General features: G+C 37.7%; 1 protein-coding gene across 2 annotated transcripts; it reads right to left on the reverse strand.

The window, feature by feature from the left end:
• Window positions 1-7,363: 7,363 nt before the first annotated feature.
• clrn1 (clarin 1) lies at window positions 7,364-19,392 on the reverse strand. 2 transcript variants are annotated; one of them, XM_010867254.3, is made up of 3 exons: window positions 18,735-19,392; window positions 14,520-14,603; window positions 7,364-8,616 (listed from the first exon to the last, which is right to left on the reverse strand). In XM_010867254.3, the coding sequence occupies exons 1-3, from the start codon at window positions 18,985-18,987 to the stop codon at window positions 8,351-8,353; spliced, it is 603 nt and encodes a 200-aa protein (XP_010865556.1). In that variant the 5' UTR covers window positions 18,988-19,392; the 3' UTR covers window positions 7,364-8,350. The 2 variants fall into 2 exon arrangements, with proteins under 2 accessions (XP_010865556.1, XP_010865555.1); XM_010867253.3 differs by having other exon boundaries at window positions 14,520-14,699; window positions 18,735-19,390.
• Between the last annotated feature and the right edge of the window lie 4,001 nt (window positions 19,393-23,393).

A 23,393-nucleotide genomic window follows, 5' to 3' on the forward strand; every position in this document is an offset into this window, starting at 1 on the left:
TTTGGGAAAAATAGGAGGTTTACATTTCAGAAGAGAGGTAATGGAACACACCACACTTGTTTGTAGATCTCTAACTCATGGATAGTGAGCTATTAAAAAAATTGTCTTTCAGAAAGATGCATTCCTGTACATTTTCTGAATTTGAAAATGGAAATTCTAATGGACGTACCCTTGACAAGGAAGGTCAGTGATCAAAATGCAAGTGGTTTTAGAGGTCTGTGTCATCTGGATTGGAACCTATTAAAATAGTTCAAGTGAATTTGGTAATAGAGTTATAATAATGCATGACATTTTAAAATGAAATACAGATAATGAAAATGGCAAATCCACAGACTGTACTCTGGAGAAGGAAGGTCAGTGACCAATATAAATGTGGTTTCAGATGTCTTCTTGATAGAAAATTATTAAGGTTACATTAAAAGGTATCTATATTTCGTAATAGAGTTGTATTTATACATATATTTTAATATAAAATACAGAGAATTTACTTTTGAATATTGGTGTACCTTTAAGAGGATAGGTACAGGAACACCACACTTGCTTGTAGATCTCCATCTCATATGGATAATGAGCTATTAAAAAGGTATTACATAGATGGATATACAATTGTTTTAGAGGCACATGTCAACTGGATAGAAACTTATTGTAAAACGCATCTATATGTTAGAGTTTTAATAAGGTAAAATGTTTTACAAAAATTGAGACAAATAATAGGGAAAGATGTACCTTTGTAAGGACAGGTAAAGGAACCTAACAAACCTTTCTGTACATCTCTAGCTGATGTGTTTTGAACTATTAGAAAAATGCAGTTTAGAATGAGAAATTAAAGGAGAAGGAAAATAATTGGGAAGGTCAGTGATCAAAACATAAATTTATTTAGAGCTAATATGTCTCTTGGATAATATCAGTCTGTATAATGATTTAGCTTATTTGTGTTAATATTTTTTTTGCATAAAGAAATAATAACTTTTCAATTTAAAAAATTGAAGTAGGCACAATACATTTTTTTTTGAAATAATTAACTTTTAAGATGGTCCATTAGCCTTATCCGCGTAATATCCCTCCATTGAAAGTAATGTAAAATAGTTTTTTGAAAACGGAAGGAAACAGACAAACCAAAGGATGTACCTTTCTCTCTACCTTCACCTGATTATATATATATATCGATGTCGTCTTTGTAGGAAGTTTTTAACAAGAAAACTCTAAATATTTACCCAGGTGTTTCACCTCCGCCTGGCAATACCCATTTAGAAATGAATGATTCTTGGGCTTACATCGAAATCTGCCTCGTGTTTTTTTGAGAGCACACGAACTGTATCATAATTTGGAAGTAGGCTACTTAATGTTCGTCCTGTACTATTTATTTTGGATGGCAAACAAATTTGAAGGGGCATACCGCACCTGGAGTTGAAACATGTATAAAGTAGGCTAATCCTGCCAAAGAAAGGCGATTTACTAGTACCTGCAGTTATGAGAATTTTCCTTGGGTAGCGTTTGTCAAATCATATATTGTATGCACAGCCCTTACTATTTTACTCATACGAATTTAGCTTTAGCTTTAGAACGGTTTGAGCTATTATGATCCCTTACATTTTTGTTATGATTGAAACATGAATACCAAGAAAACCTAGAATTAGGTAATGAGTACTTAAAAATCGGAAACAATATTATCATACCTTGAAATACAAGAAAATGAACTACACTAACAAGGCACTTGAAAACGCTACTGATCAAAATAAGTTATGGGAAATGTGGAAAAACCTAAGCACAACAGAGCCACAAGAAATATATATACATGAGGAAGGAATTTGGAGTAATCTACAAACAATTCTCACAAAAATACTTAAACCATAACCCCATAAAACTATTGGATGGCCTGATCTTCGGGCCCTCTTCGGGCCCACTACATTAAAAACAGACATGATTCTCTTGTGGATATCACTGCATGGGCTCAGGAACACTTCTGAAAACCATTGTCTGTGAACACAGTACGTCACTGCATTCACAAATGCAAGTTAAAACTCTACCATGCAAAGAAGAAACTATATATTAACAAGATCCAGATACGCCACTGCCTTCTCTGGGCCCAAGCTCCTTTACGATGGACTGAGGCGAAGTGGAAAACTGTCATGTGGACTGATTAATCTAAATTTTTTATTATTTTCGGGAATAATTAATGGATGCTGCATCCTCTGGACTGAAGAGGAGAGGGACCATCCGGCTTGTTATCAGTGCACAGTTCAAAAGCCAGCATCCTTGATGGTATGGGGGTGCATTAGTGCACATGGCATGGGTGACTTGCACATCTGTGAAGGCACAATTAATGATGAACAATATATACAGGTTTCAGAACAACATAACCTGCAATCCAGACAACGTCTTCTAAAGGGAAGGCCTTGCTAATTTCAGCATGACAATGCCAAACCACATTCTGCACATATTATTACAACAGCACCACTCTGTAATAAGAATCTGGCTGCTAAACTGGCCTGCCTGTAGACCAGACCTGTCACCCATTGAAAACATTTGACTAATTTTGAAATTAAAAACTGAACTGTTGAGCAGCTGAAATCCTATATCAACCAAGAATGGGAATACATTTCACTTTCAAAAGTACAGCAAATGGTCTAAGTTCCCCAATGCTTACAAAGTATTGTTAAAAGAAGAGGTGATGCAACACAGTAGTAAACATGCCCCTGTCCCAACTTTTTTTAAACTTGTTGTTTGTGTCAAATTTAAAAAAGAAAAATGTATTTTTCCAAAAACAATACAATTTCACAGTTTCAACATTTGATATGTTGTCTTAGTACCATTTTCAATTTAATATAGGGATGAATGATTTGCACATCGTTGCATAATTTTTATATTAGGATTTTAACTAGCATCCCAATGTTTTTGGAAATGGGGTTTTAGATGAAAAGCTGAAGTCTATTACACAGAAGAAAGCTTGTGGCCTTGATAACATCAAAAATAAGATGCATAAAAGATAAGATTGCAAAATGGCTTGCTTAAGTTGTTCAACATAGTACTAACTTCTGTCTGCTTTCTTGGTATCTGGTACCTGATATCTGGAATCCACAAAAGAGGAAATTAATCCAATCCTCATAACCACAGAGGAACTTTTATCAATTCTTTATGTAGTATTCTGAATTCAAGAATGTAATTTGTACACGTCAAATTGTCTTTCTTTCTAAACAGCAAACCACTTGACCATATATACACCTTACACACACTAATTAATAAACATGTCCATCAAAAAAGAAGGCAAAGTATTTGATTGCTTTATTGATTTTAAGAGAGCATTCGATTCTATTTGGCAAAAAGGTCTATTTTACAAAATTCTACAAAGTGGACTCGGCAGAAAGGTGTACGGCTTCATAAAGCATATTTACACAAAATGTATGTGTAATAAAAATATATGAGCTTGCAGACCTGTTGGAAAACTCCACCTCCCCTGGTCTCACACTGTTGGACATAAGCAAAAAGGAGATGTTTTATCAATATGATCTGGTTCTCCTATCACCAACTGAAGGTATCCAACAGAGCCTGAATATTCTGGTGCAATATTGCAAGAATTGGGCCTTTACTGTAAATCTCAACAAAACAAAAATCATGATCTTCCAGAAAAACCTTGGTCTGATGATATCTGCATCAGGAAACTTTAATATGTCCGTTATTGCACATAAGAAAAATCCCTAGATACTATTTAGGTGACATTGAAGTGATAAACATCTATATTTGTTTTATTATTTTATAATGCATTTGTATGATCGACCAATATGTGACTGTGAGGGTGTAACCAGTGTTTCCAGATTGGGGTGTATTGAACAAATAACGTTTCTGCAGTATTTATGAGAAGTCTGCTGGGTGATTATCAGGGATATGGCAAACCTGAGTGTGATATCGGATCTTGTTGACTCATGTGCTAAGGATTTGAACTGTGGTGTATATAGCTACCTTAAGAAACAAAAGAAAAAAATTTAACATACATCTATCTGCCACTCAGAAGAAAGAAAAGCAATACATTATAAAAATAATGATATGTGCCATTGAGAAAAGTCTTTAGTAAAGTTGTTGAGCAGCAGAAGCATGAGAAGACAGATAGTCAAATCTGACGCCTTCCAATCTTTGGTGTGACTCCCTACCATAAAAATCTCCCATTTTGGTATTACTCGTAACCTATTACATAATTTATTGGGGTTATTGTGGGTATACCTCTGAATAAGTAAAATAGTAGAGCAGGGTTTTGTTTCACCAGGCCCCTATATATTACAATAGATACACTCCCCTCCACGAAAAACAAAAACAACTCCCTAAACAACAGTTATTACCGTATTCATTCAATGTGTTGTAGTTTAAGAGTTCTGCAATATCAGTTTTTTTGGAAGGGAGAGGGGGAGCTTAAGTGGCTTGCATGCAACGGAGTAATGGACAATCAGTTACGTTTCCCTGTGTTGGGAGGACAGTTATGGCGTCCGAGATTGTATTAGTCCAATGGCATCGAAAGAGTTCAGATTTGGATTTGGTCTACCTAGGTTTACATATTTATGTGTGTTTATTAAAATGAGTAGCCTAAAGGCCAAATTTAATTAATCACATAATTATCTTGAATAGAGGATTTCATTTCTTTGTGGACCATGTTTTGGCTGTATGTTAAAACAATTAATTGTGATATTAGCTATTGTAATAAAAATATATTTTTTATAATGTGTAATAAAAAAGTGATGGTCATTAAATGTTCTTAATTAAGCTGTCACTAGAGGAAGAAGCACATAATCGGTTGGAACATATACGTTCTTTAATTTAACAAAGGATACATTGACATTTTTTGTTTTAGAACAAAATGTAAATGTAACATTTTTGATTCAGTAAAATGACAGTATTGGAGAATATACATGCATCCTAATATACAGTTGTGCTCATAAATTTGCATACCCAGGCAGAAATTATGAAATTTTGGCATTGAGTTTTTAAATATGACTGATCATGCAAGAAAACTACATTTTCTTGAAGGATAGTGATCTATGAAGCCATTCATTATCATGTAGTTGTTTGGCTCCTTAGTAAATCATAATGATAACAGAAATCACCCAAATGGCCCTGATCAAAAGTTTACATACCCTTGAATGTTTGGCCTTGTTACAGACACACAAGGTGACACACACAGGTGAAAATGGCAATAAAAGGTGAATTTCCCACACCTGTGGCTTTTTTAATTGCAATTAGTGTCTGTGTACAAATAGTCAATGAGTTTGTTAACTCTCACATGGATGCACTGAGCAGGCTAGATACAGAGCCATGGGGAGCAGAAAAGAACTGTTTTAAGACCTGCGTGACAAGGTAACTTTATAAAGATGAAAAAGGATATAAATAAAAAGATATCCAAAACCTTGCAAATGCCAGTCAGTACTGTTCAATCACTTATTAAGGAGTGGAGGATTCGCGGGGTTGACACCAAACCAAGGTCAGGTAGACCAAGAAAGATTTCAGCCAAAACTGCCAGAAGAATTGTTTGGGATACAAAGAAAAAGACGGAATGGTTGTTTCAAGGAGCACAATACAATGATACTTGAACAAAAATGAGCTGCATGGTCAAGCTGCCAGAAAGAAGCCTTTACTGACCCAATGCCACAAAAAAAGCCTGGTTACAATATGCCAGACAACATCTTGACACGCCTCACAGCCTCTGGCACACTGTAAGTGGAAGTGAGAAGACCAAAATAGAGCTTTATGGTCACAACCATAAGTGCTTTGTTTGGAGAGGGGTCAACAAGACCTATAGTGAACAGAATACCATCCCCACTGTGAGCCACTCTGGGGAGATCTCAACCATGCGGTTCATGCAAGACGACAAAAGACTTTGCATGACCTGAAGGCATTTTGCCAAGACGAACGGACAGGTATACCACCTGCAACAAAACACCTCCACAGACATTTGAACAGGGGACAGTTAATTTTTTCTTTGTTGCCATGTTTTGTTTTATGATTGTGCCATTCTGTTATGACCTACAGTTGAATGTGCATCCCATAAGAAACAAATTACATGGGCTTTGCCTGCTCACTCATGTTTTCTTTACAAATGATTGGAATGACCAATTCTCCAAGGGTATGCAAACCTTTGACGCAACTGTAGGCTACTTTTGCAAGGGTTTGTATATTGGGATGTATGTGTAATGACCAAGACAGAGAGGAGTGTTACAGGTTCCAGATGCAGAAATTAATTAAATCAATCTGTCACACTTAATTTATTTGGTTTAAGCACTAATGTCACCTGCCACCTGAGTTTGAGAGGCAATGTGAATACATCTACCATAAACTCAAATTGGTCTAATGCAGAATGTCTGAATTGCTTAATTTCATGATTGCTCATTTAATAAATTATAATAAATCTATTCTTCAATAGCATAACAGCATATTCGTCAGTAGTCTACAAATAGCCTATCAAAGTTTACAATATTAATTCTGTGTCCACACACATCTTATTCTGAAAAGTGAAAGCATACCTGCGAGAGGGGATCCCCCTGGCAGTAGTTGTAGGTTGATATAATTTGTAAATTAATCTGACCCTTGGAAAAAGCTAAACCCTAAATGAGAATATAATATTCTCTTGATGCTGCTTATGCAATCATACAATTATCATAGAGTAAGTATATACCTGACTAAATACAGAACTCTATATTGAAGGAAAACTTACCTTTATTTATAGTCCTACCATATAGAATTAAAACAGCTTATCGATGAAGTCTTTAGGAAAGTCAATTTGGTATTTTTTTCTGGAGAGTGAAGTTGAATGAAGCCTTAGAAAATTGTCTGGCAGAAAGACCAATGTAACCTTACAGTTCTTATAGGCATCTGTTGCATATTCATGACCAGGTAACCACAGCCCCCCTTAGGAGACAACTTTAAATTTTGTTTGAATGTTGTCTGAACACTCTTGCACTACTGGCACTGGGAGTGGCTTCTCTTTTTTATGTGCTCATGTATGCCAAGTACGTTTAATGAGCTTCCATGGTAACATAATTGTGCTGTATTGTATTACGCGTAGAAAGCCAATCCTTTACATTCAGTCTAGAAATTATTGTACAAATGGTGCTTATTTATTTCTTGTTTAAGTTTTTCCTTAAGTTGTGATGTGATTTTACCTGACAGTTCTGTTGCTTGATCCCATCTACCAATGTTACGCCCATAGCACCACCTTGTGGAACTGTGGTAAGGAAGGACCTTGAAAATTTGTTTTTTCCAATTTGTGAGTCAATATTCTGGCTGAAAAACTTAGCATTAAAAAAATAGATTTATCCTAACATTGAACATTTCATGTTGAATATTCAGTGTGATATTCACAAATACCATAAATGGATCAATCAAGCATGCATATAACATTTTATTCTAACTGGTAAAATAACAGATATTACAACATTTATGCATTTGTTCTTCCTAAAAGACATACAATACACACCTCTACCATGCACTTGAACAGAATATAAAATCTACAACAAATCGTAAATAGCTCTAAACATTTTACAAAAAAAAATTAAATCATTCAAATTGGCACATCACACAATTGTGAATACACAATTCAATCAAACAATGAGGCAATTTGACTACTACAATTTCTGTATGCAGGGGAAAAACAGTATAAAGCACAATAGGTTGTGGTCTGTCAAAAGAGGTATCAGGTAGCTTATTGGCTTGACCATCTTAACAGTAACCAAAAGGTTGTGAGACAGGATTCCATATGGGGCAAGGTGAAAAATCTGTTATTCTGTCTTTGTGCTCTGGCAACTTAGTTGCTCCAGGAAGTTACTCTGTTAGAGGGTTTGCTAAGTGACTACAATGTAGATTGTGTAGTACTTTTGACCAGGAGCTATAATTGTCAATCAACATCTGCACCTACTCTGATCAATCAGTCGTCACAAACCTTTTCACCCCCATTGAGAGCGCTTTGGGACTGTTAGGCGGGGGGTCCTTAATGTATGGACATCCATGATGAAAAAAGTAAAACCAACCAAGTCTGCTTTTCAACAGCAGAGTGAAATCCTCACCATCCTAATGAGATATCACCAATTAACAAGGGAATGTAAAACAAGACCACACCACCCCGAAGGCTCAAGACAGCTTTTCTAAGACAGGGGGCCAGTGAGACGTCTCCGGTTGTCGTCCAAAGGACTGACAACTTGTCACTGAAAGAGGAAAATGAGATCTTAGAAGGGTTCACATTTGCTTGGGCCTTTCAACAGCGCATGGACACGAAAGAGCTATGGCATCAAGACTCCCATTGAGATACACTAATAACAGAGGCTCAGTGTCACTACAGCAGGGGGCCAGACCATCGGCCAAACAAAAGCTCTGGTCAGTACATGAGATCTGCAGCCCCAGTGTTCACGTCCAACTCTTTGGCCTTCTGGAAGGGAAATTGGATGCCGGCCACGCGGATTAGAAGGATGTTGAGGCCGTGAACTAGGAAGGTGAGGAAGATGAGCCAGAAGGAGTGGTCGAAGTGCTCCGTGTATGTCTTGTAGACAAATGTGCCCTCTTTGAAGTTGGCGATGGAATCGGACAGCCGGTGGAGCTTCACCTCGGAGGCAAACAAGATCATCACCAGGCAGCTGCAGAAACCTGAATGGATGGACAGACAAACAGGATCATCACCAGGCAGCTGTAGAAACCTGAACGGATGGACAGTGTTGTGGAAATTCTGAAACCTGATGCATTCTTACTGTTTAAAGGACTGAGTCCCATTGTTTGGATGTGAGAATGAATGAGTTACTAGTTAGAGATGCTGAGAGGGATTTGGTATTTGTCCTAGGGGGGCATCCTTGACCGGCACCAGAAGATTATAGGGTTAATCGTAAATCTGCCCATCTGTATAAATCCCTTTAGTGTTTAGGGGGGGGGGCACAGCCCGCCCTTTGGGTAAACTCTCTTATGTGACAAGACAGACGGCAGCATCTTACCATACCCCTTTTTCTATGTAATAAATACGGATTATGCATTTTTGAGTCATAGATTATGTTGGTAAGCGTTTGACGCGTCTCTCATATTTGCAAATATTAATACATCTGTTAGAATGTGCCAAGAGAACTTCATCTCTGTACTTCCTTCTTAGAGTTCTGATCGATAAAATTACCATCACAACAGACAAACGGGATCATCACCAGGCAGCTGTAGAAACCTGAATGGATGGACAGACAAACGGGATCATCACCAGGCAGCTGTAGAAACCTGAACGGATGGACAGACAAACGGGATCATCACCAGGCAGCTGTAGAAACCTGAACGGATGGACAGACAAACGGGATCATCACCAGGCAGCTGTAGAAACCTGAACGGATGGACAGACAAACGGGATCATCACCAGGCAGCTGTAGAAACCTGAACGGATGGACAGACAAACGGGATCATCACCAGGCAGCTGTAGAAACCTGAACGGATGGACAGACAAACGGGATCATCACCAGGCAGCTGTAGAAACCTGAACGGATGGACAGACAAACGGGATCATCACCAGGCAGCTGTAGAAACCTGAACGGATGGACAGACAAACGGGATCATCACCAGGCAGCTGTAGAAACCTGAACGGATGGACAGACAGACAGATGTTTGGACGGACAAACAAACATGGACACGCTCACATGCAGAGATAATATTATTACACTACTACAGTTGACAAAACAGTGGGAAAAAACAGAAAAGACTCCAACAGAACCTGAATATTTGAATATCTGTTTGGTTTAAAATTAATTTGAAAGTGCAGGACAAAGTGTTGTTTCATTACACAAAGTTGTTTCATTAGACCAAGGCGTCCCAGCCCTTAAATGTATCCCCTCAAATTACCACAATAACTGGCAGAATCTATTTATAGGCCATGCAAATCTAAATAGAAAGTTGCTGATCTCTGATCCCATAGTGCTCTTTTTTAAAGGCACCAATACATTAATTGCTATGCTAGCTTATCTGGAACATCCAACACTGAATCACACATTTGCTTTTTGTTTAATTTAAAATATATTTGGGTTCTAGTGGGGAACTTCAAACAATTAGCTTATCTGATGGATGGCTTCTTGTGTTTGTTAAATAATTCACAAGTTCAACAAAATGTATAGATGAGGAACTTAAATAGGTAAAGGCATAAGAAAGGAATGGTGGCTAGAGATCTTTATCCGCAAACATTAATCAGGAGAGATCTGTAATTAATATACAGTGGATATAAAAAGTCTACACACCCCTGTTAAAATGCCGTTTTTTTGTGACGTAAAAGAATGAGACAAAGATAAATCATGTAAGAACTTTTTCCACTTTTAATGTGACCTATAGTGGAAACAATTCAATTGAAAAAGAAACTGAAATCACAATAACCTGGTTGGTTGCATAAGTGTGCACACCCTTAAACTAATACTTTGTTGAATGCTGGTTTTTATTCTAATTTACATTATTACTAATGATGTATAAAAGAAAAAACACCTAATACAACTTATAATTAAAGGAGGCTTTGGGCACCTCTGACCCGGTTGTTATTTCCATTATAGATGTGGTAAAAAGGTTAATGTGAATACAATAGAATTCTGAAAGACACACTGCAACTGACACAGTCCAGTGATGGGCATTCCAAAAAAAAAAATCTACCAAACCAAACAATAGGTCAGTTGACTGGATGTACCAAGATTTTTTCCTGTGCAGCCCCACTTTTCCATCAGTATAGAATCCTGCATAACTTTTAAATAAATATTTTCTTGTCATTTTATGATTTATTGGACAAAATAGTGAAAGATAGAGGAGATTTTGCTGAGAGGCTTAGACCATTGGATCACCCTAGACCAGAGTTACATTTAAACTATTATAGCCAGGGTCCTGTGAAGTAAAGCATGGCACTTAGAATGCCAGGGTTGGGTTTTCTTACCATGGGTGGCTGGTTTGAAAACATGTTTCTTAGTCGTCTGTTAGTCAATATCCCGGTCCCTTCGTTTATGCAAACTATTAAAACATATTATTAGTTTATTTTGAGACACAAACTACTTATTTTGAGACACAAACAAATTTTTGGGTCACTTAGAAATGTTCCTATTTTCCTTAAAACATACATGAAATTTGTTTGAATAGGAAATATAGCAAAATACATAAATAGGAAATATAATAATTGAGGTTGGAAAATATTTTTTATTGAAAAAATAATTGTCCCCAAACATTCTTTCATCAAAGAATCCTCCATTTGCCAAAGTGCTGCAATTACAGAGTTGCAGAAATCTAGTTCTCAGTTTGTTATGTTAATATTAAGATTTCACCCCATGCTTCTTGAAGCACCTCCCACAAGTTGAATTGGCTTGATGGGCATTTATGTACCATACAGTCAAGCTGCTCACACAGCTCAATAAGAACAGATGAGGTCAAGCTCTCCGTCTGCATCATTTCATTTGGTCTGCATCTTGAACACTGCTTTCTTTGTTTGAACATTATACAGTGCTGGAAATCCAGACACCAATGATGAACTTTCCCCCCATGTTGGTTGTAGGGACGATTGTATGGTAGGACGTTTTCACAGGCATACTGCACACCTGAGGAACAGACACACAATTTCTGAAAGGCTGTCACCAATAAACCTTGAAACCTGAACTACATAATATATATCACGAGGTAGGACTATCGCCTATCATTGTTCTGAGAAGGATGCATTGAGTAGATTACTTATTTAAAAGTGATTTAGTTAACTAATTAAAGTAGCGCTTCATCAGTCACTAAACTGCTTATGCACGTCCACGTTGGAGTGCATGATGATCCCACACACGTGAATTATTTGGACTCAAATCACAAACGAAAGTTATTTTGTCCCTTTGAAAAAGATTACTTTAGCCACATCGGGTGTGTATTCAAACAGTGTCTTCAGCACTTTCTTTCCCCATCTCAAATAAAAGCTGATGCATTTTGAACTTGGCTAGACCTTTTATGTTGTGGCAGTTCGTGGATCAGTTCACCTATGGTGACAAAATCTTGCAATATCATTATCAAACTCTGAAGTGAGCATGGCATGTCTCTCTTCCCTCTTTTCTGCACTGATCCAGAAGGTTAAGTCAAGCTGTAAGGTCATCGTTCTTCCTAATTTTCTTTGGTGCTCTCTAGGAGGATGAAGAGGAGTCGAGGCATGATGTACCTGGAGAGACTCCTAGGTTGTTTTTGGTGGACAGGTCTTTGGTAATTAGACATGGCAGGTTCTAATGGTTGTCTGTTCTCAGCCTCGGGACAACTGATGCAGCAGGTGAAGTTACATTTGAGTCCAGGTCAGTTTCAGATAACTGTAGGATTGATGAGCTGCTGGTGTACTCCATCTGAAATGACAACACATGTTACTATTCAACAGGGCTACAGTACAAGCTTGCAGTACATGACTACTGAAAATAAACAGGCATATGCCTGCTTTCAAGTAACCTTAAACGTATGCCACAATATCACTTGTTGTATAAAAGTAATCTTTATATCCATCTCTCTGCTGTCTCCTGTCCTCTGTTCCACTATGGTCTACTCTGTCCTCTTCCATGTTCCCTGTTGACTCTCTCTATACTATTCTGTCCCTCACTATCAAGACTTTGGTCCCTTCCCTGCCTACTAAAGTAATGCATAAACTTATAAAAACACAAAGTATTACCTTTAAGAGATGGTAATAATCATTTTCTCCTAATAAGGTTATTCAGGTTCAAGTAAATACATAATTTCATTCAACTTTAAAGTTACCTCCCCCTTTCACTTTCGGCTAAAACTATTTACTCATCTGAAGAAAAATCACGTTGACACATTTACTTAGCATGTAATGTTGGATGAACAACTAGCTAGCATGGCAAAATAGTACTATTAGTGTTTGCTAGACAAACTTGCTTTACATAAAACGTCTGTTTCTACATATACAATTGTGGCAGCAATATTGACAGCTACATCTAAATATAACTACATTTAACTGAGAAGTTAGATAATTAACGCAGCCATGCAAACAAACAATTGGTAAAATGAACGCAACAGAATCACTGGAGTATAAACTTTTGCAGTAAAGTTTCTCAGACAACGTGACCAACATTTTCGTTAACTCCCAGTCCATAGGGATAACTCAAGGTTATTGTGTTGCTAATACGAATCTCTAAACTTTAGTGGCCAATTAGCCAACTTTGTAGTAGAAGTAATCAACAATTAATTTGCCAATTAATAAAACTCAACTTACCTGGTGTCCTCGCCAAAATTGGAGTCGGTTTCACTGTGTTAATGTTTCCGGACAGCCAAGAAAGCGTTATATAAAACGGAGGTGCTTTTTCCCCCCCAGCATCTCCACTTTTACTCTTCAATTTCTTCTTTATTCTTACATATTTGCTTCCACCGTTTCTGGCAAGTTGCTGGCTCTTCACCCAGATTTTCTCCTATACTATCAAAAGTTCATCGATTTGAGCCATGCCTCCAGACTCCATTGTTGTTTCGTCTTTGGTGATACAGGAAGTCATATTTGGCCGGAATTCCGTACTCTCTGTAAAAAAAAAAAATAATCTGCCATCCAACCAATCATCGTTTGTGCTGCTCTGCGGTTCACGTACGCGTAGCTACGCGCTTTTAGATTTTTGAGCTGGTGCGCCCTGGCAATGCGGCCTGGCTGTGTGGTTCTCGGCGCTGTCTGCGAATCCTACGCAGACGCGTTTGACATTAAAGCATAAATCAGACTTCGGCGCTCAATTGTTATTTTGCTTCAAATAACGATGTTTTAAACATTAAATTTAAAAAACAAGCATGTTAGCGTGTCATAATTATTTCGCGCACATATTCTTTTTCAATTGAAGTAATCCAAAAGTAATCATAGTAATAATATTTTAGTTTGTAACAACGTAACTAATTACTTGTAATCAGTTACACCCTTACTCTGTTGTTCATTCAGTATTGTTGCGATTGTTATTACTTAAAAGAAAACAATCTGACAATTAATCAGTATCAGCTTTCATAAGAGAGCACTTGGAATAACCAAAGCAGGTTATTCAAAGAGTTCTCTTATGGGAGCAGCTGTATATCCCTTTTAGTTTCTAAATAGCAAATTATTTCTAACAGTGTAGTTCTGGTGCCATCTGTTAATGATTTTAGAGGGCAAACAAGTAATGTCTTTTCAGTTTTAATGTAGATTTGTCTACACTTATAAGATGTCCAGAAAAAGTGTGTGCCTGTATACCTTTAGAGGTGGACAGTATGCTTTTGTGATAATCAGATCCTAATGCGCTTGTTTATGATCTGTCTAATAATGTGGGCACACACAGACAGAATGTGGACAAGATCAGGACAAATACGCATGTTAGAACCAGGTATAAATTGTGCCACTGTTAGCCTACTGTAACTGCAACCCTAAAATAACATACCTACATCCACATAGTTTAGTGCTAAACAAGCTGCTAAAATTGAGAATCTGGTGTGGTGAATTAAGGTTGAGCTCAAAACATACAGCACAGGAGGGCTCCAGGAAGAATATTGGGCAGCCCCAATAAAGTAAGCATAAATGTATTTGTGCTTACAGCAGATGAAGTTCCAGAAGTAGAGTCCCAGGGGTCCATGGAGAGTTTCGTAGGGACTGCCAAAGGCATTGTACATAAAGAAGCCTGTGGCCACAGAGGAGAAGAGGATGAGCACTCCGCAGAAGAAGAGTACAGTGACATGAAGGCTTGCTGGGATGACTTCCACCAAATTGGGAAAAACTACAAAGAGAAGGAAAATTGTGGATAGGTTAGGGAATGTTGTAGAACACACTGTATTATAGTTATACTGTATTTTAGAAACCTTTTACATGATGCATGTACTGTATTTTTCTGCCTTTCACCTTATGATGCATGTGTCTGTTTGTTAAACATGCAAATCGCATGGTACAAACCCACAGGGAACAAATACTGTGTTCATCTAAAAAGACTTAATCATGGTGAGTAAGCTTGCCAGTCAAGCGGAAAGAAAATGTTTTCCAAAATCTCATTAGTGAAGATTTGCTGATGATGCCTGTTTAACGGCCCAGTTAAGATTCATTCCATTGTGCTTGTGTAGAATTCTTGTTAATGCAACCTCAAAAACCTTTGTGGTTCTTGCCGAGTTATAATGAATGGCCTCTGTATGGCTAGCCTTTATGATTTGATAACAGGTTTAATTTTTCCACCATTTACATACTTCAGGGATATTTGAACATATTTAACTTCCTATTCACAATCTCCAGCACCATCCAAAAAACGTAATTGTCTGAAAATGCTGATTTATTTTCTTTTTTTTATTATTATGATCTGCACCAGATGAAGAAAGCTCTCAGCAATCAACACTTAACAGGCAAAAGTACCAGATTGTGTCCAGTACAGGAAAATGACATTCTCCTCCATCTATCATGTGAGCTCACAAACTCTAGTAGTTCTTGTGAAGAAAATAGAAATGTTTGATCCACAGGAATTGTCAATAATTGTAATAAATAAATATAACAATGTGTGGATAGAACAAACACAGTTACTGTAGGTAAAGAGATAACATAGCAAAAATATCTCAATTTTGTCTTTTTAAACATATTTCAATAGTCTTAATTGTAATTTTAAACATTGCAGGAAATGTCTTTCTTTTTCCTTAATTATGTTTTAGGACAGTTAATGGCTCCCAAACTGTACCTAGTTTAAAATGTTCACAAATAGGCCAAGAACCATGAAAAGTATAACATTTCCAATTGAAAGCCTCAATAGTAATCTAGAAATATATTTGATTGTAAAAAGAGCTCAATTTTCCCTAATTATCAGACTGCTTGCTATAAACAAAAAAATATGAACTAATTGCTTTTCTTACTTTTGTTTTATTTGTGAAGTTAAATATTTTTTGTAACATATCTTCAGAAATCCAAATAGCTATCCAAATTAGATATCCAAATAAAGGGGTATTTTATTGTTGAGATTCGGTTCACCATGTTCACGTAGTAGAAAGTTTAACCCTTCAGTTATGTGCAAAATTTTTATGCAACGCCTGATTATATAATGCTTCAAAATATCTCAAGATGGTCTGTTTCATTATTCAAGGAAATTGGTAGATTAGTGAAAAGCACTTCATTCTAACAAGTCCCCAAGATCCACTGTAGTTCTTAACATATGTACAGCCTTGCCTACTATATGTAGCCTAATCTAGTTTTATTAGAGACAAGAAAAACAACTATACAAATGGAGAAATAAAAAGAGTTTAACATTTTTATATATTGCAGAAAATAAAGTGGTATAGAAAAATGTATGGTGTCGCACTTTGTTTCAATACCAACTGAAATGTTGGGCTTACAGCATAGCCTGCCCAGGAGGAATACATCCTGGTCAATGAAGCATCCAGCACGGGTGAAATCCAAAGAGTCTAACTACTAGGGCACAGGTGTCAAACTGATTTCATAGAGCACCTAGTGCAGGGGTATTCAACTCTTATCTTATGAGGTCCAGAACCTGCTGGTTTTCCCTTCTACTTCATTGATGGCACCCACATTGTGGGTCCCAGGACTAAATAAGTCACTGATTAGAGGGATGCAATAAAACAACGAGGTGGAACTAGCTTTAGGGTCCAGACTTGAATACCCCTGGCTCAAGGCCATAATCACAATATATATTGGGGGGGGGGGGGCAGATATTCAGATATGCTCAAAATGTCCCCTCCCAATATATCGGTATATAAATTATTCATCAAATAAAAATGCGCTGTGCTACGACAGGAAACCATGCACCGCCGTCCAAAAATAATTATTAGCAGATTTAAACATAATCATAACTAAACTTAACAAATTGCCGTTATTATTACTATCGGTTCTAGTTTTGTGGTTTACTGCAGTTCGGCGTGTGGTTTGTCCAAGTGCTGTTGCCGTACCCCAGCCGTCTGGATTGCAGTTGGTAGGTACCATCTATGACGAACACTGTACTCTCTTATTACTTTCAAAGATATTAAAAAGTGGAAAACTAAAATGTAATTTGAGTGTTACGTATATCTTCCTGTCGATTGTGATAGTTTTAACATAAACACCTCATTTTGCGCTGGAACTGTAATTGTGGAAATAAATAGTTTTTAGTTTGCTAAAAAGCGTCAGTGTTTTGGGTGAAAACGGGCCGATTTGCGAGTGCTAATCTATCAACCACCACAATGGTGCTCATGTGCGTATTCAACTAACGTTAATGTGTTACGTTAATGATTTTGTTAGAAATGTCAGAAAGCCCACACGAAGTTTGAGTAAAGTGTCAATCATTTTTGTTGCGCTGCATGTGTTATATATTTTCATTGATTGCACATTCGTTTAGTATACTGTATAGCTGTATTTACTTATGATACATCTAATTATTAGTGTTTATTTGAATAAAGTGCAAGCAGTTTTATTAGTCAGCTTTAATTCACAGTGAGTGTCATCATGAACAAGAGGAAGGGTGGCAGTTTTTCCTAACAATAGGTGCCCAACAGAGACCTAAACAACCAAGTAAGGGGAGATCCTAACGAATTAATGGTGTAATTAATCAAGTACAAAGTTAGAGCAAAAACATGCAGACACTCGGCCATGGAACTGTTTTGACACATGTGAACCATGCATGAATCGTTTTTTTAGTAACACAGCTCGTAACACCAACGGTTATGTCATTTGTCAGAATTCGAACATTTTAATTTTAAGCGTTAATATAAACATACTTTTTAAATGAAAATAATAATAAAAGCTGAGGATTGTAGTCCATTCTTCCCCGAATCGGCATGTAATTGTTATAGCCTTGGAATGCTATAGGTTTAAAAGGAGGGCTGCAACGGTACACGTATTCATAACCGTACGGTACAGGGTACGTGCTATTCACCGTACGCACAAGACCCCGAATACATGAAAAATGTAATACAAAATAAATAAATAGCTACTGTATGTTGAATGACTCTCTTAAGTAAATCAGATTGATATGAATATATTCGGTATATAGTTATTCTGATTAAATAAGAGTCATTTCGCATGTCGTAATTAATGTAGGCATCTGTTATAACTTTTCCAACGTAGTCAGCCTAACGCAGAACACAGCTATATCTACAATGGCGAGTGGTGGTGAGTGCTCCAGCTTAATTTAAATCTCCAGTTCGGCAGCATTTTGGCTTCCCGGTGAACTACACAAAGGGTGGACATAGAATTGTTGGTAAAACATTAACTGTATGTCGCCACTGCTCGACGAAAGTTAGGTACGCCGCTGGTAACACTTCGGTTCGTGTTGCATCTTTTGCCAATTAAACTAAAAACTGATCTTTAATAACAGTTAGACTGCCCCCCCCGTACCGAAAACGTACCGTACCGTGACCCTCGCACCACAATACGTACCGTACCGTGGGTTAAGCTTACCGTCGCACCCCTAAAGCTTTTGATAAGGAAAGCCACTAATGGAAACAGCTTAGTGGTCGATTTTACAGCGGTGTTGTGCATGTCTGGGGCCTGTACATCGATATAGGGCTATGAATTGTGACAATGTTGCCAAGATAACTGACGCAAAAATCAATTTGAGGAAGGAAAATAGGTCCTTAAAAGTCAACATGACTCAGTTAAAAAGAGGGTGTAGTCATTTAAATTATTAATAGTTGCCCGCTTTTCCCATTGTTATTCGATTTGAATAATAGATGCGCAAGTGAAATAGCACGGTGATTCAAGCAAGCAGTAAAAACAAAAAAAATTCACAAGCTTGCGGTGCTTTTCGCAAGGTCTCCAACTTAAATTAAAAGGTTAAGGGTCAACTACTTACATGAAAATCTAAATGGTCTTCCTCCAAGCCCACATTGTTTCACTGTCTGTCCTTGAAATAGACCATAGTTAAACCTTCCGACAAATTTATCCAGCTCTTGCCCAGTAGCATTAACAAGCTGCGCTCCGGTTGTACACAGGACATTTCCCTGTACCCAAAATTGCGTCCCCATCGCCGCCGCAACAACGAGGACACAGGCGAAACTCAAAACGCCCGCCACAGAGAATATAATTTTCTTTTGACGATTCGGCATGGTGAGTGTTGGGAAATTAGTCCAACCAGCCTATTCCATGATGTTCAATACATTTCCAGTTGGTCGCCAACGAACTCTTACTGAGGCAAGTATTTCAAAACAAAAAAATAGGTGTAAGGGTAGTCTATATAACATATCTCAATAAAACGGTTAAATGTTTATACCGTTGCTGTTCTACATGCCGTATCGTATTAAGTTACACTGATCATTTTCCCTCTTGCTCATCGTCTCCAAGTAACCAAGGTTTCAATTTCGGGAATGCACTTCCCAGGGTGAGAAGCCTTTCGCTCCGGTGAGCTGAAGTCTGATTGGGTACGACGCTCATCTGTGGAGACCACTGAATATTCTTCAACCGAGTAATAAATGTCCGGTTAATAGCGCTTTAAACTAGATTGATAGAAGTTAAATTGAATGCTTGACACACCCCACAAAGCTTTGTGTCGAACATTTTAAGACCAACGTTAAGAAACAGCGCCCGAAGATGATTTTACCGTTTTTCGGTCCCGGCACTGTCATTAATATTGTTGTATTTTATTAATATTACTTTGTGTATGGTGGCTTTTTACATTATGGTTTTGGCTCACCTACTTTTATAATATACACTGTGATTTAGCCTGACTTGTCTAGATTTTGCATGATTATTTTAATTATTTGATGTAATGTAAACAAATGTAGAGGTTTCTATATTTCTTGACTTTTTTAACGTTAAAATGAATATTTCATCTAAAATATTTTGTGCAATAACATAGAAAATGTTTAGAACAGTATTTGCTCTTTTAGTGATAGAAATATGGAAGAGGCAGAAAATTACATTTTGGGGTATGGTTTTATTACAAATCTTTTAGTGCACTAGAAAGTGACATACAGTTTAAACAACACTTTGTCATTGCATAATATATGACTATAGCCAGTGATGTTGTTTTGTGAAGGTCACTTAGGCCTATGCCTTGGTGTCAATTACTTTCCCGGTATATCCCTGTCCAATGAACCCAATAAAAATGCTTATTCACAGTAAATTATGACAGAAAGGATAATTAATAAAATATATTTTTTAATGATCTACACTGAACGTTTAAGATTGTGGAAAAGATAGACAAAGGAGATTTAAATGTTCTGTATAAAAAAATATGCTACCGCAGCACAACTCTTGACGCTATGGCTGTGGCTTGTAGCTTTCTGACCCCTTCACTTTATTCACATTTTGTTGTGTTACAGATTGATTTGATAATTATAATGATAATTGATAAAAAAAATTGCCATCAATCTACACACAATACCCGATAATAACAAACAACTATATGTAACAACATATAGCTACTTAAAAATTTCAATAATGTTTTAATTTCATAGTTCTGAAAGTACTTAACATTTTTGATTTAGATGTAGCCAAAACTACTAGTCAGATGTTTTAGAACACCCTAATTTTTTAATTGAAATTTAAGCACTAACACAAGTACAAAATACAGTATGTTGCTGCATCCACAAATGCAAATTAAAACTCTACCATGCAAAGAAGAAACTATATATATAAATAAGATCCAGAACTACCACTGCCTTCTCTGGGCCCGAGCTCATTTAAAATGGACTGAGGAGAAATGGAAAACTATCCTGTGGTCTGACAAATAAAAAGTGTCCATGATTTTTGGGAATCATGGACACTGCATCCTCCGAACTAAAGAGGAGAGGGACCATATGGGTTCTTATCAGCACACAGTTCAAAAGTCAGCATCCGTGATGGTATGGGAGTGAATTAGTGCATGGGTGACTTGCACATCTGTAAAGGCACCATTATTGCTGAACAATATACACAGGTTTTGGAACAACATATGCTGCCATCCAGACATAATTTTCGGGGATGGCCTTGCTTAGTTCAGCAAGACAATGCCATACCACAGTTTTAAGCCCTCAAATAAAGCTGATACTGAGTAGGACCCAACATGGTGGGCGGGATTACTAATTGCGAAACACAATGATTGGTTTCATGCAAAGTCTAACGAGGACGCGCGCCACCCCTCCCGGCATGGTGTTCGGTGCGCGTCATCGCCGGCCTTCTAGCCACGCCGCTCCTCCTCCCACGGCACTGTCCTGTCTTGTTATTGCACACACCTGGTGTCCATTCCCTCATTAGGTCGCATATATAAGTTCCTGTGTTTCTGGCTGTCTTTGTGTGGTATTGTTCTATGTTCAGTGTTCTGTATTTGCTTTGTGCGGTTGGTTTTTGCGCTTGTGCATTATTTGAGTTTTGCGTGCCTTGTTTATCAGAAGAACGCAATACATATACTTTTACTGCATCCCTGCATTCGACTCCTTTTTTCAACACGCCTCTAGACACACTGTTACACAAAGATGTCACGTTCTGCATTTTGTGTGATCTTATGCTTGGAAAGTGAGGTTCTGGAAGTAAAATATCCATTGTTTTGAGCCATAGCGATATTAAACATTAAATATTTCTATATTACTGTGCAACGTAGATGTTCTGTTCATTGTCAAGATGGTGAAACAATTCGTATTTTCATGTAGTGGCAATTGGTTGTAAATGTTTCAACCTCTGTGCTGAGATATGTGTGTTTTACCTTCAGTTCCCTTTTTCTAAGAGCCCAAAAACGACACTAACCACAAGCATTAGCAGCACTGACTTAGCTATCTTCAGAGCTAACCAAAGTGGTTGCTAATTCAGCTAATTTTGTCTGGTGGTTTTGAGGATGACCAACTAAAAACAGCCTGTAGCCTAACAGCTAATGTTAGGTATGTAGCTACATTGTCATAGCTAGTACTAAAGTATAATGTTACTGTACATTTAGCTAGGTACCTAGTTATAACAGCTATTTAATATGTAGCCCCTCTTTTTCAAGGAACCTAAAGTAATTGGACGATTGACTCAAAAGCTGTTTCATGGACAGGTGTGGGCTATTCCTTCGTTATTTCTTCATCAATTAAGCAGGTAAAAGGTCTGGAACTGATTCCAGGTGTGGCATTTGCATTTGGAAACTGGTCAAAGGAGCTCTCAATGCAAGTGATACAGGCCATCCTTCGGCTGCAAAAAAGATCATCTATCAGAGAGATAACAGCAACAATAAGGGTGGCCAAATCAACACACTGGTGAGCTCTGCAACATAAAATGGCCTGGATGTCCATGAAAGACAACAGTGGTAGATGATCGTAGGATCCTTTCCATTGTAAAGATAATACCCTTCACAACATTCAGCCAAGTGAAGAACACACTCCAGGAGGTAGGCATATCATGGCTTCCAATGGCACTGGGTTACTAGTGTTTATTGATGATGTGACAGAAGACAGAAGCAGACGGTTGAATTCTGAAGTGTATATGAATATATTGTCTGCTCAGATTCAGCCAAATTTTGTGAAGTAAATTGGACGGCGCTTCACTTTACAAATGGACAATGACCTGAAACATACTGCGAAAGCAACCCTGGGGTTTTTGAAGGCAAAGAAGTGGAATATTCTACAATGGCCAAGTCAATCACCTGGGCCCAGTTTTTCAAAAGGTTTAATCCGGATAAAATTGATCCGGATTTAGTAATCCTTTTTTTTGCGACCCGTGATCACGTAATCCAGCTTACTTTTGAGGCAGTTTTTCAAAGCAACATCGGATTGGATCAATCTGATCCGGATAGGAACTTTTCAGGATCACCAAATCTGGATAACCAGTACTCAAACAGGATAGGAAATCACAATGTAGAACTATAGATATGTAAAGAGCAACAAGTAGAATAGCCGGTGTGGGGTCAATATAAGTTTATTTATATTTGAAATGAAAACACACACTAAAAACAAGAAAAACCCCACCCCATCCTCTTCCAGCAGTCCGCTCATCTGAGACCTACAACACAAACACTGTGCATTGAGGATATTAATAACAAGTTTCAAATATAGATGTATTGAATAAAAAAAAAAGACTTAATGTCAAATACTCCACAATAATTTCAGACTTCCTCATCTGATGTGGAGAGACCAGCTTGTCTGAGCTTAGCGTAGCCTTTAGGAGGCGGATCTCAAGTCTGGCCTTGGTTTGCTGCAGTTTGGTCAGAGTCAGTTGTTCCTCTGCCAGACGAAGCTGTGCTTCTGCCCTTTCAGTCTCTTTTTGCAGAAGTGCCTTGTAATCATCATCTTTGTTTGATGAAGGGTGCTTCAAGCCTTTCCTCTGAGATCCTGTGGCAACTACCACTGGCTCAACCAATGAGGATCCAGCTTCTTCCTCAGGAACAGAGCTGAGATCCAATATAAATACGCTCTCTGGATCAGCCTCAGGAGGAACTTGCAGATTCTCCTCCTCCTCAATCCAAGGCTCGCCATCCCCTACAACACCTTGAATACCATGGAGAGCTTGCGACTCCTCACCTCCAATGATGTCGAGGACCACATCTGTGTAATCTCCCCTCTTAAAT

The sequence above is a fragment of the Esox lucius genome, chromosome 1 (assembly GCF_011004845.1).
Source record: "Esox lucius isolate fEsoLuc1 chromosome 1, fEsoLuc1.pri, whole genome shotgun sequence".
Lineage (NCBI taxonomy): Eukaryota > Metazoa > Chordata > Actinopteri > Esociformes > Esocidae > Esox > Esox lucius.